The sequence below is a fragment of the Pteropus vampyrus genome, unplaced genomic scaffold (genome assembly GCF_000151845.1).
Source record: "Pteropus vampyrus isolate Shadow unplaced genomic scaffold, Pvam_2.0 Scaffold24, whole genome shotgun sequence".
In the NCBI taxonomy this organism is placed as follows: domain Eukaryota; kingdom Metazoa; phylum Chordata; class Mammalia; order Chiroptera; family Pteropodidae; genus Pteropus; species Pteropus vampyrus.
Genome location: NW_011888805.1, coordinates 9,080,317 through 9,095,002, shown reverse-complemented (window position 1 = coordinate 9,095,002; position 14,686 = coordinate 9,080,317). Strand labels below are relative to the sequence as shown.

Below are 14,686 nucleotides of genomic sequence, written 5' to 3'. Positions count from 1 at the left end.
TTTTTTAAATTGCTAGAAAGGCTGTAGATGTTGCCACATCTTGATCTGTTGCTTCTATTTCTCAACTCAAAATATTCTTCTCTGGCAATTTATAATGGGCAGTCTTGGTGCAGATCTGAAATATTTCTTTGCTTCTCGGATACCTTAAATGGCAAACTCTCATTAGTTAGGTTTGTCAGTTATTGGAAAATATCATGTAAGTGAAAGTAATCCTTCTTTATGTTATTCTCTAATTTTGCCTAGTCATAAATGCTAACTATTGTGATTTATCCATTTTGGTTCATCATATATGAAGTTCTACTGGTTTGGATCAATTTCTGCAAAATCTAAATTGTATAAGTGCTTAATTTTTCTGATTCTAACCCAATAATATATGTAAAATTTAAAAAAAATTATTGCTGTGAAATATATCTTAAACATCAAGTAGGTCTAATTAAGTATTATTATCACTAAAAATGTATTGAGATTTCTAGGCTTTTTTTCTTCTCTAAACATTTCCCATTCTAATTGTCACACTCTAAAGGAACACAGGAGTTTTAAATGGTAAAATAAGAACACAGAACTGAGCAGGACCACTAAGCTGTTTATCTGCTGACGCTCACGACAACTAGTTTTCTTTACAACTTCTGCAGCCCGGTCAGTTCAAGATGGCCATTACCAGATCTTAATGTTTGAAGATGGACAAAAGAGTTATACAGGATATTAATTAGAAATTCTCACAAATAATATGCATTTAGAAAACTTTTGCTTCTTTAAGTAGCTGAAATCTGGAAAAAATATATATATTTTTTTTTAGAGTATTTGGTTACTGACATTTTTTACCAGTATTTATCTCTTCTTTTAAAAGACACAGTCTATTTAACCTTGGAAAAACAGACATTTGATCAGATTATTTAAATCTTTGAAGCCTTCTCATTTTTATCTTATAAAATGGTAAGTTTCATATTCAGATTCTTGTACAAATTCAGTATAAATGGTATGGATAGATATTAAGGAATACTGGCATATTATAGGTAATTAATTAAAAGAAGTAGGTTTTGTTTATACAACATATATAAAAGATGAATATGAAACTCTAACATCATTTAAGAAATATTTTCTCCCAAATTATTTTGGTATTTTGACTAGTCCAATAATATAAACACTGCTCCCCAAAACAGGTTCCAAGTATTCCGGGGAGAATAGTTTCTTCTTCTGTAATACATTCTGGCAGCAGTGCCTTCCCCATCTCAGGCAGATGTGTAGAAATACCTGGGCTTCGCATTGCCCAGGAGGTCGTCTTCGTAGTTGGGGAGGCAGCAGAAGAAGAAGGCACAGCCGATCAGGATAATTGTGGCTGCCCACCCAAAGCCATAGGCCCAGTTATAGATGTAAGTGACAGCAGGGTTGAGATGAAGGTTGAAGGTCTGGGTGTACTTCACCGGGTAAATTACCAGGGAGATGATCTGGAACACAGCTAAAGGGAAGAAACAAAATCCCAAAGTATAAATGCGTGCATGCACGAGTGAATGAATGCATGGAACAATAGATTAACTCCCTCTCCCACAATGTTTTTACCTTTAAACAAGTATTAAATCCACCTAAACAATGCTAATGAAAGGGGCTGGTGTACCTAGTTAATCATGAGTCAAAAAAAATTATTAAATTTTGTGTGTCAGAGATACCCGGCACTAAGCTGAATACTGAATATATGAAATATAGACAGAAAACAATTAGAGAATCACTCTATAGTCCCCGTGCAAGCGTTATATATACTGAAGTAAAAAGTGCAAAACTGTGGTAATAGAAAGCAGGATGGTAACAAAGAGTCTATTATTATTCATCTTTGTATTTCCTTTGTCAAAGGCATAGTTGGCAAAATAATATATAGATATATACACACAAACACGTGTGTGCGCACACACACACATCACTCTATATTCAAAAATACACCATTGGGATATTCATCCAATAAATGAATGACTAAATGAACCGATGATGCAAATGATCAATGTGGAAAATGACTAGAAAAGCCTGCTAAAAGAAGTGAGAAACTGAAGAATAAACAGAAACAGAGGGAGGGCACGGGTAAGAGCATTCCAGGCTCGGGGAAAAGAAATGAAAGAGAGGAACAGGACTTCGGGTAAGTGTAAGGGAGGTTCTAAATAAAAAAAAACATAAGTCAAGATTTCTAACCTCTTTGGTATGAGAGTCATATTATTACAATTATTATTAATCATATTCACATTTTAAGCAACTTTAAAATAAAAAATAGAAAGAACTTAATCTTTTACAGCCTTTTTCAATGAACATGCTTTATTTCTATAAAGTGATAATGAGTATGTATATGCTGTGCTATGTTCTGCATTTTTTGACTTCACATGTCATATATGCACTGCCATATGAAAGGGGTGAGCAGATTTTAGCTCTGTACATGACTCTCCACAAGGAGGGGCGGGCTGGGAGTGTACGGTCCTCACCACCACTTTTTCTTTCACTTTAATTTTTCTCTACTGGCTCTACAGATAAAGCTCCTAAAGTATTTTTCTTTTTCTTTTCTTTTTTTTTTTTTTTTAAATTGCTAGAAAGGCTGTAGATGTTGCCACATCTTGATCTGTTGCTTCTATTTCTCAACTCAAAATATTCTTCTCTGGCAATTTATAATGGGCAGTCTTGGTGCAGATCTGAAATATTTCTTTGCTTCTCGGATACCTTAAATGGCAAACTCTCATTAGTTAGGTTTGTCAGTTATTGGAAAATATCATGTAAGTGAAAGTAATCCTTCTTTATGTTATTCTCTAATTTTGCCTAGTCATAAATGCTAACTATTGTGATTTATCCATTTTGGTTCATCATATATGAAGTTCTACTGGTTTGGATCAATTTCTGCAAAATCTAAATTGTATAAGTGCTTAATTTTTCTGATTCTAACCCAATAATATATGTAAAATTTAAAAAAAATTATTGCTGTGAAATATATCTTAAACATCAAGTAGGTCTAATTAAGTATTATTATCACTAAAAATGTATTGAGATTTCTAGGCTTTTTTTCTTCTCTAAACATTTCCCATTCTAATTGTCACACTCTAAAGGAACACAGGAGTTTTAAATGGTAAAATAAGAACACAGAACTGAGCAGGACCACTAAGCTGTTTATCTGCTGACGCTCACGACAACTAGTTTTCTTTACAACTTCTGCAGCCCGGTCAGTTCAAGATGGCCATTACCAGATCTTAATGTTTGAAGATGGACAAAAGAGTTATACAGGATTTTTTTTTTAATTGTGGCAAAATATACACAACATAATATTTATCGTTTTAACCATTTGTTAAGTATACAATTTAGTGGCATTAAATACATTTACAATATTGTATAACCATCACTACTACCTATACCTGAAACTTTTCAACACTCCCAAAATAAATTCTATCCCCATTACTCCCCCTTTGGCCCCCAGTAACCTCTAATCTACTTTCTGTCTCTATAAAATTTGTCTACTCCAGGTACTTCATATAAGCGAAATCATAAAATATTTGTCCTTCCATATCTACCTTATTTCTCTTAGCATATTGTTTTCAAGGTCCATCCACATTGTAGCATCTATCAAAACTTTATTCCTTTTTATGGCTGAATAACATTCCGTTGTAATTTTATCAAATTGTGTTTATCCATTTATCTGTTGATGAACAACTCACTTTTTCCACTTTTTGGCTACTGTGAATAATGCTGCAGTTAACATGGGGATACAAATGTCTGTTCAAGTCCCTGCTTTCAGTTCTTTTAAGGACAGACCTAGAAGTAGAACTGCTGAATCATATGATATTTACTAGGTTTTTCAACAAACGTTAATGTCCTAGTGCATTATTTTTAATGGCGATGTAAACAAGCATTCATCTAGTCTTCTAAGACATGTGAGAGGAAGAGATATCAAATGTATTTCTTTGATAAGGTCTTATAAAGTTGAACTAATAAAAGTCAAGTTCAATGAGGTTCTTCGTATCTTTTGTGATTCCAAGTCACTTCTGATTTTAGAACATTATTCTAAAAAAAAAAATTTTTTTTTGGAAACATGAAGAACAGTAATCTTTATTTTAATGAAGAGAAAGTTTTAAATGTACAGGAGGGGGCAAGGCCTGCCCTGGTTGGTTCCCCTCCCTCTCAGCCAGGGCCTTTCCGCCCCTCACTTGTCCTGCCCTCGGCTCTGCAAACAACTTTTCTAAGCTCAGGGAACCCAGTACAAAGTGGTCTCCCTCTGGGCTCATGCCTGACCTCGTGGATCCTTCTAGTCACAAGGCTTCTGCTCACTTTCTATTTGTACCCCAGGTCTGTAGCTGGATTTCTGCTTTGCTCTCATGAGCTTGAGCTGTTATTTTGAAAAATGACCTGTGAACTCACTTTGCCTTATTAGCCACCTTCTCCTTTGCCCTCCTCAGGAAATTCAGTTTTGCACCTAAAACCAGCTCTGTCGCTGGGGTCCTTCTCCTTTGACAGATTCCGCTAGTGCCAGGTACCTGCCTAAAATTTCAAATAATTCTTGCCTAGATTCCTAGTTCTTGTATTCCATTAATAAATGTTCGCTCTGAGCTGCACTCCCCTACATAAACTCAATTTCTGGTCCCCCAGCACTGTCGATGAGGCAATTCTAGATCTGGCCTCTCCTGGGGACCCTCCTCCCATTGCAGAAAACCCTTTATGTCTCACTACAAAAACAAGTAAAATGGCTCTGGGACATTCCAGCCCCTCAGCATAGGGCTCACAGTAGACCAACGCTGGGCCCACTATGGAGACACTGCACTTCCAGGGCTTAGTCCTGGTCCCTTGGGGTGGGGTGGGGTCACTGGACATGGGGTCACCTACAAGAGTAGTATACAGAGTGACAACCTTCCTTGCTTGGATAGGGAGCATAGGGACACAGGAGGAAAGGGATCCAGGTCTTAAAACGCATCTCTCCTCTGTTAATTCTGCCCTGGGTGATATATTTTCTGAGAACAGATCAAGAACTGTAATTGTCAGGAATCTTCTTTGTGGTTTGGAAATTATTATAGTAATGTGCATGGAAGGTATGAATGAAGAACTGGTGACACAAAGTCTTACCGGCCAGGGCCAGGAGGCCTCCAATCACTCTCAGGAAGACAAGCATTTGTGGTCCACAGAGGGCAAAGAAGGAGAGGATGAAACAGATCACCAGGATGATAAAGCCACAGAAGAGCATGGCAGCAGCTGCCCTTCCCCACGCTGCGAGGAAAGAGAAACGGTCATTAGTAAGACAGACAAACCAAATTTAACATCACTTATCAAAGTATCAATATGATTTTTTTCTTTCTACTAATTATATATTTGTGTGGAAGGACAGTTTTTCTTTTGACAATACTCAAGCATCTCCATATTTCAAGCAGAGAATGGGCAGTTCCTATACAGGACATTAATATACTGATATGCAGTGATGCCTTCTCCCCTTGGTTTTTGATCAAATGTTTTATCTCTGAGATGAAAGTTAAACTTTATTAAACTGTTTCTCACTTAATAAACTGCCATATAAACTGATATATTTAAAGGGTTCACTCAAGTCCTAACACAACTCGACCATAATAAACATAAAGAGATTTTACAATCTCTTTAGGAAATGTTTCAACAACCTTTAAAAGGTTTTTGTGTTTCATATCAATGGTTGGTTCTGTGTAGGAATAATCTTTGAAAACATAAACCGAAGAATAGGCAGAGATGTAAAATAAAAAAAATTTAATTGAAAAGTAGCTGTGATTTTTTTATAACACGTTCAGACAGGCCTAGATTTCTGTCTAAATTTGAACTTCTTAAGTATTCAGAATGTGTTGCACAAGAGTTCTTAATTACTGATATCGGCCTTTAAAGCAATGAGGATGAGGTAGGAATTGAGTTCTAGGTCTGAGGATCACAGGGGCGCCTCCAGCCCTGTGTCATGCTACCCTGCACCTGCGGAAACAGGAAGAGCCATGAACTCAGGCTAAGCATTCTAGCCAATAATTCTTATTGTTCAATCTGCTCTGATTTTTAAGATCTCTTCACACAAGAGGTAATAGTAACATTCATGAAGAAATTGCTCTGTGCCAGGCACTGGACTAAGAACTTGACATATCTAGTTCACTGAATCCTCACAACAATGTTTTAAGGTTCGCGCCATTATCATTTCTTTAGAAATGAGGCTACAGTAAGGTTTTGAGAGTTCAAATAACCTGTCATAGCCACACAGCTAGCAAGTGATTTAGGCAGAGTTTGATTTAGAGTCTGCCTGAATCCAAAACATCACTCTTTTTTTGAGATATAATTTATACACCATAAAATTCACCCTTTCCAAGTATACAATTCAGTGGTTTCTGCTATATCCATGGGGTTGTACAATAATCACCACTAACAATACCAACATTTTCATCACCCCCCCCCAAAAAAAAATCCATGTCCATTAGCAGTCAATTTCCATTCCTCCTTTCCTCCAGCTTCCGGCAACCACTAATCTACTTTCTGTCCCAATAAATTTGCCTATTCTGGACATTTCAAATAAATGGAATCATATACTATGTGGCTTTTTGTGACTGTCTTCTTTCATTTAGCATAATGTTTTCAAGGTGCATCTATGTTGTAGCACGGATCAGTACTTCATTCCCTTTTATAGCCAAAAAATATTCTATAGTATGGACATCCCCCATGTTGTTTATCCATTCATTCATTGATGGATGAACATGCACTCTTAACTTATTATTCTTTATTGCATTTGAAAAGGAGGGTCATGTGCACCTCTGCCCTGGTTTTACTCCTATTCTGACATAGCTCAGCTGACAAATCTACCCTCACTTAATTCTGGGTCATTTGATGGGTCAGAGTTAAAGATATGGGACAGCAGAAAGAGTAAGGTTTTGGAGCCAGCTAGACCTCATTTACAGCCTGCTTCTGGCTCCTATTAGTCACTGTGAGTTTGCATATCTGTTAACCAAGGCCAAAAATGCCTTATTTCAAGGTTATTGTAAGGATGAGAGTTTTTGTGTGAAAAGTCACGGAGCTCAAAAAGTTCCTCCTATATTCCTATGACTTTTCTCCAGTATCTCGTTTTCACTTTATTCTACATTCACAAGGTTCTGCATTGTCACATAAAGATTGTTTTTGTCATTCACTGCATTTTTGAATTTTAATCTGTTCTATCCAAACCTGAGCTAAGTTCCCTTCTCCAGCCCCTACCCTCCCTCCAGATCGTCCTCTAGATTCATGATTGCCTGGGGAATAACAGGTAATTAAGGAGAAGATACACTTTTATATGCTCAAATATCACATTTCCACACAAATTACCTTCTAGTAGCAACAGTCAGGCTGGGGCTGAGACAGTACATGAGTGGGCCTAGTTTTACATTTCTAATTTTTACTACTTTCCTCCAAATCATCTTCCTCTTCCTGTGAGATCAGTAAGAGATTTTAGGACCAGGTAAAAATAGAAATGTTTTCTTTTAAAAAGAAATGAATAAAGTCAAAAAGTGAAATCGAGTCTCTTCTCTAACTTTAGCTTTGTCCTTCAAATAAGGTAACTTTCAAGAAAAGAGGAATCGTGCTTTAAAAAGAACATTAATTCGACTGTCTCAAATTCTAGCCCATATACCACTGAGTCAAAATCATCAGTGGACATTATTAAAAATTCAGATTCTTATACCTCCCTCAGACCTACCGAATCAGAGCTGGAGGGGTAGTGTCTAGGAATCTGCATTTTACTGGTATTTCTTACACCCATACTAAAGTTTGAGAACTAAGGTAGATGATTAACCTCCTTATAAAAACAGATGCAGCACTGCCCAAAAGAGCATATAACTTTCAGTATGTGCCAGCCCCTGCCAATTATACTCTCCTTTCTATAGATTTTTTTTATAGCTACAGCCAATCATTAAATTCAATTAAATCTAATCATTAATTCAAATAGGCAAACACTGATTTTTCCTTTTGAGTTCATAGGTTTGAAACTGTGCAGTGAAAGGCAACATACCTGTATAAATATGCAGAGGAATATAAACATTATGAAAATAAATTGCATAGCAGAATCTGAGTTTCCAAAAAGAACAGAAAAAATCCTAACAAAGAACTTATTTCAATAACCAAACTTTGCTATCACAGATTAAGATTTTAAAAGTATAGCTAAATAAATTATGTATGATATTGCTATAAAGAGTAATTATCAATAATCTTACCTGTCTATCTGATAAAGAATAATATGTTAATTATGGCTATTGTTACTTTTTTCTAACATTATAGCTGAGGTGTGATTTATGCTTAGTTTAAGGTATTTGAAAAGAATTAAAATAAATAGTAAGTGAACTCACCTAACCTAAAGCTAGGAGGTAAACATAAATACAAACACAGACCATTTTAAGAACTTTTTCTAGGTTGTGTTAAATCAGCACAGTTAATGTCTTATTTAAAATGCTGTGAGTCATCAAAGTGGAGAATTAAGAGCATTTTGTCTTGACAAAGGCTGCCTTGCAAGTAGACCTGTAAAACCTGCTCCTCATCATGGAAACACCCACACTGACTTGTGTAACTATCACTTAGGACAACTCTTGGCATGGTTGTGAAGATTCTATTCTGACTGATGAATGATAGGTAAGGCAAGCTCCTTCTCATGGCAATGAACATTTTGCTATAAAACAATGAGATGGAACCTACCATCTGAGCATGGTCTCCTAGGCCAACATTCTGTCTGAGAAGGGGCCTGAAAGCCATGTAGACTCAGGACATGACAATTCCCCATGACATACATTTTGAGAAGTTAAGTCTATACCCTAAATACCTTTGGTCTCACTTTTTTATCCAGAATGAGCCTAATGTCTACAAATTTACCCAGCTCTTTGGGGAACTATTTCTATTTTTATATTATACTATGTTCTAAACTATACCACATTTACCAACTCTAATGGAAAACATCAATTTTTTAAAAGTTGTCTTAAAGCTACTTCTTCCATGTTTCAACAGACAGCCCTCAGTTCTTCAGGGGCAGACTGTCCTTGATCTATTCTGAAGATGAGTCTGTCTTTCATTATTATTTTATGCACTTTAAATTTTATTGCCTTTCCTAATTGTGTTTGTGTATGTGTAGGGGAGTGGGCAGGATTCTCATTGTCAATTATCATTCTCTGGATTGAGGCCACAAAAGCATACAGTATTCCAGGTAAACAGTTTCTGTGTAGGAAAGCTTTTTGTTTGTTTTGTTTCCTTAAGGGAAGATAAATTTGGCGTTTTATAGACATAATTTATTATGTCCTAAGTTTATTTTCTAAATACCACTTGGAGAAGCTCATGTTATAAAAGAAACCAGCAGAATTATAAATCCACTTTTAAATAAGATTCATTAAAGATCCATTTAGATGAAGAATGGCTTATCAAATTTTACTCTGTCTTTGCAGATTCAACATTAAATCAACAACATGGAAACTATTCGATGGTCACTGATGACATTCTGAGTTTTTTCTAGGAAATGTTTTGAAGTTTTTTTGTATGAAGATGAATGTTATATCTTTTTCCAGAGATTACATACCAAAATACAATGTTATAAGGCAAATACAGCTAGAAAATGACCAGTAAGGTCAACTGTTAAGAAAAGAGCAAAAAAAGGATTCATTTATTAATACCGAAGGCCCCACCTAGTGAATCTGAGATTTTGTCAGATTTTTTCATATTGTTTCTATAGGGTTCTTTAATGTGAACCCTAATCATGTTGTTTTTATAGGGTTCTTTAAATTCTACATGAGCAGAACTGAAAACTAGATAAAACCATAATTGAAAAAATAAAGATCCCACTACAAATAAATATAAGCATAAGTGCATAATAAATTCAAAAAGACTGCTGCATGTTCAATGAGTAGGTAATCTGCAGGAATACAGGTCAGTGCTTCTGAAACTTAAAAGTGCTCACTAATCACCTGTGGATCTCGTTCAAATACAGATTCCGATTCAGTAGGTGGACCTGAGACACTGAGTGTACAATAGCCTCCCAGGTAACACTGATGCTGCTGGTCTGCAATATGTTGAGTAGCAGGTATCTATCTACAGGACAAGTCCTAACAGGCCTCCAAAACAATCTACATAGAAAAAAGCAATTTTGCGGAAGTTGTGGAAAGCAGAAGGGGTGGCTTAAAGGAGGAATGGCACAGTCTCAAAGGAGAGCACTCCATAATCGTGGGATTCTATACATGCTCTGTATTTTCTCCTGAAACGGAGCCAGATGATAACTTTTTACTGTGGTGTTTTAATAGAACTATGATACCCCTGGAGGGTCGTCTTTTAAAGTCTGAGTGGGAAAACCATCCTACACAGGAAGATGTGAAAACAGGGAAATCACACAAGATAAACAGCAGCAGCGAATTTAGGACCTACCCTTAAATATTTAAAAGTCTGTCAGATAGAAGAAGGTTGGAAAGTAGAATTTACAGGGCAGCACATTTCGGCTCTATCAGTAGAAGAAGGTATGAGAGAAGTACTGTTTTAACCAAGAAGTACTTTTAAACAAGTAGCATTGAGAGAGAATGGAATTAATTTGCTGAACAATAGGAAGCAGCTCAGCTCAGTCATGGGGGGTGTTGAGAGCATTTGGCAAAGGCTTGAATAGATACACTCTCATTCCTTTCTAATTCTAAAATCTAGGACTCTGTGTCTTTACTGGGGTGGTTAATGCTAATTGCAGCAGATGTGGTATAAACTGCACTATGTACCTGGTTCCTAGACTTCTAGATTTCATGGCAATACACACACACACACACACACACACACACACATTTTTTTAACTATGAAAATGAACTGAGAGTGGCCAACTTTTTATTTTGCTATGTAAGGAAGTGAACACATGCCCATAAAGAGTAATCTACCTACTAATGCCTAATTTCATAAAACAAGAATATTTTAATACCTCACCATGCCCCCTGCCAAAAGCCACAAGAGCATAATCTCAAAATGAAGTCCTTTATGTTGAATTTAGCCTAATATAAATCTATTAACTTCATACTTATTTTTCTAATTTCTTGTACATTTAAAAATCGTAAGGTAAATGACCTAAAAATAGTTCATATACTACTCTGATTCACTGAGTTACCCAAGGCTGATTTCATATTAAAAAAACCATTCAGTGCATTCTGTGGTCTCAACGGCTATCTTTGGTAAAAACGAGGCTCTGCTCTTCTGTCCAGATCCAAGGCAAAAGCTCTTCGACACTAACCTCTCCCTCCGCCCCCACTTTCATTCTTGATGCATAAACTCATCTCCATTATTCTCCACCCTGACAAGCTGGAGCTTGCTTGGGATTTGAAATTAACATCTCCTGTTGTATTTTTTCTTAAAACTGGAAGAGAAACTGCCAGGAGTGCAAAAATAGCACACATCAACATGCCTTCAAATTTAATTCTGCATGTTATGTATACATGAAACTGAATGACCATTTCAATATTTAAGTCTAGATTTTCTTTTCTTGTTTTGAGGAATAGAAGCCATGATGTTTAATAAATTCAAACAAGTATTTGTAAAGATTAGTATTTATTTAGTTGTTACTATCATGAAAATAATATATTCAGCCATGTAATTTGGTTCATTTATAGGAAAAAAAATGAGGTGATATGGTAATCTGAAATTATTTTAAAACTGTTAATAATAGTGACGATATATAATATTTTGCTTTTTACATTAATATTAATGTAAAAAAGAAACTACTTTTATTTTTTAAAAGTCTATATCATTTAGTATTATTGCCAATACTTGCCAGGAATAACCTGTATCATTACCAAAATTAATGTATTAATGTTATGAATGTCAATAAAAGAGATGGTCAAGCACTTTGTAATAAAAAGGTAAACCTTCTTAATAGTTACAATGGTAAATCACAATGTTTATTTTCTAGATCATATCAAGAAGTTTTCAAAAAATAGATGTACCAGCTCAACTCTCTATATTGAGATATCATTTTAATTAGAGCTGTCAACTTACTCCTTGTTGTGTTTATACATATGCGGGAGTCTGTGTAAACTGCTTACCACATTTTAGGTAAAGTAGTGTAAACATTTTGTTTTCAGCAAGGCCTTAATGAGGCTATCTGAAAATCTCCAGGGATCAGAGATGCCTAGATCATCACCCTACAGTGCAGAAATACACAACTGCCACACTTGTGACGCAAAACTAAGTAACAGTCCATGTCAGGAGATGGAGCGTAAGTGTGATAAACACTCCAACTCATCTTTGACTTAAAATAGCCTGAGATAGACCTCTCCTGGTGAATGCCTATCTATTTTCTCCTTCCGATGGTCTCCTAGTGACAGTGGATTCTGTTGTCATGATTTGATTCTAGGTCCTGAGCTAAAGCCACATCTAACACATTATTGGCACTTAATTGTCTTTGCAAAAGTCACGGGAATAACTACACTGGGGTGTGAAGGCCACTGCTCATTTATGAAAAACAGTCTTGCTGCATCACCTGGAAAACTGAACTTTTCCAAAGACCAATTTCTCTACCAACTTCACACACATACACTAATTAAAAAATTAAACTGAGAAACAAAACCTGCTGTCTCCCTTCCACATACAAAGCACTATGTCAGTCTGAGGTTGGAAGAGCCGCACCCTAGAAAGGTGAGCTCATCCTGCAAGTCAAGAAAAATAAAAACTGCATTGTGCATGTTTCACAAGAGGGCTGTGGTGACAGCCAGAGCCTTGCACGTTAGATCACGTCCCAGCAGCAGTGGGGATCCTGGTTCTGCCAGCAGCCCTATTCCTTCTCAGCATTAACTAACCTCCTTCTTACTTAATATGTGCAAGATTGCTAAGTGTTCTTTGGGTCTGTTAGTCTTTGGCGTGAAGTATGATTATCAAAGTCTGTTTAAAAACACATCTACTTAAGCAGATCTATAAGTCCCCTACAGGATACTGAATTCCAATGCATTTTAACTAGAAGATACAGATATATTATTTCAAATAAATCAATTCCGTTTAAAAACCTAAAGGCCTGAGTTAGTACAAACCCTAGTGGGCGAGCTGTTTGTGTTTTAAGAAAGGAAAAACACAGACTTTAAGGAAATCAGGAATTCCATTCAGTCTTTACATTTTGTTACCAGCTAATGAGGACCATGCCTCCTTTTGGGGGGAAGTTAACCGTGAGAACTTCCAAACTATTCCACAGTCCTTAGGAATCAGCGACAAGTCCCTGAGAGAGGGCCCCAGAAATAAACAGTTTGTGAAAACCCGGGGCCATTTCAGGGGCAGGGGTTGAGAATCAAGTCGATAGTCCCAAGCGGGAATAAAAAGAGGCAGGGTGGCTTCGGTTTAGAACTATTAAACTCCGTTGGTAAGGTCCCACTGAGAAGTATTTGGCTTTAAGCTTCTTATAATGTTCATACTTAAATAACACTCCTCGCCTGCACCCCGCCCTCCCCACACACATACACACCGCTAATCACAACAGACAGACCCCACTGTCCTTCACATCTACTAGTTAGCAGGGGCCGCCATCGGATAAAATGACGCTCGCCTCCAGTCAGGGTTTTAACAAGTTAAGCACTGAAGCTTCCTCCATGCTGGAAAAATAAAATATTCCGTCTGCAATATATCCCATTTGTCAACTCTGCTTCATTTCACTGATGTAGAAGATATGTTTGCTTTTTGATTTCAAATCAGATTAAAATAAAATTTTTCTAAACAACAAGGCCGTGCTTAAACCAGAAAGACACCCCCAAGACAAAAGTAAACAAGAGCTAGGCTGACGCAGTAAACGCTACAGTATCGACTGAAATTGTAGCTGCTGAAATTTGGACTGAGAACTATTTTAATGGAGGAAGAGCTGCTTTCACTTAGTTCAGTTTAACGAATAATACATCTACATTAGGGAAGGCATGTATTTTAATACTTAAATTTTAATCGTAAGAAGAACCAGAGGAGGCAGAATGGGAAGAAATTTCAGTAGGTCTCCAAAAAAATACTCTGTTTATTATATCAACTTACCAAACCTTTTCAAATGGCTGAAATCACCTTTTGCATATTAACCTACAAACTGTACCAAAAAACAGCGAACCAGGGCCATTTTCTTCCAGCGTTGAGCCTGGTTTTGGCCACTCAAAGCTGGTGCTTTTTGTTCAGGTCGAAGGCATGAAGCTAAGCTCTAGATCGATTATTATTATTATTTATTTATTTTGAATGACTCATTATCCCAGATCCTGTCCAGTCCTTTCATACAGGGAGGCTTCCGAAAGCCGCGCACTCCCAGGGCGCGGGTGCACGCCCGGCCGCGACCCAGAGGACTTCCTGGAGGCAGCGGCGGGCGGAGGCACTCACCGTAGTCCATGAGGCTCTCGCAGCCATCCGCGGCGGACCCGCTGCCGCCGCCCTCGTGGAAGCATCGCCACCACAGCGAGGACGTCTGGATGTGGTCGCTCGACTGCAGCCAGCCGCGGCCGGCCAGCGCGATAATGTCGAAAGCGATGGCGCTGAGCAGGAGCAGGGGCAGGATCCACCTGCAGCGCTCACAGGCCAGGCCGCAGCGCAGCATCTCGACGGGGGCGGCGCGGAGGAGAGGAGCGCGCGGGGCTCGGACGCCGGCGGAGAGTGGCCCGCGAGCGCGGACAGGGCGACAAAAGGGAAGAGGCCGCAGGGGCGCGGCGCCCCGGCCCCACCTAGATTCCGGTGACTCAGAGCGCTCCGCCCGGACCTGCTGGGCCGGGCCGGGCCG

The 14,686-nt window shown here is 37.7% G+C and overlaps 1 protein-coding gene across 1 annotated transcript; it reads right to left on the bottom strand.

Annotated features, from left to right (window-relative positions):
- Positions 1-696: 696 nt before the first annotated feature.
- Positions 697-14,635, bottom strand: PERP (PERP, TP53 apoptosis effector). Its single transcript, XM_011356157.2, has 3 exons — positions 14,293-14,635; positions 5,074-5,214; positions 697-1,456 (listed from the first exon to the last, which is right to left on the bottom strand). Exons 1-3 carry the CDS (start codon positions 14,504-14,506, stop codon positions 1,230-1,232), a joined length of 582 nt encoding a protein of 193 aa, XP_011354459.1. The 5' UTR covers positions 14,507-14,635; the 3' UTR covers positions 697-1,229.
- Between the last annotated feature and the right edge of the window lie 51 nt (positions 14,636-14,686).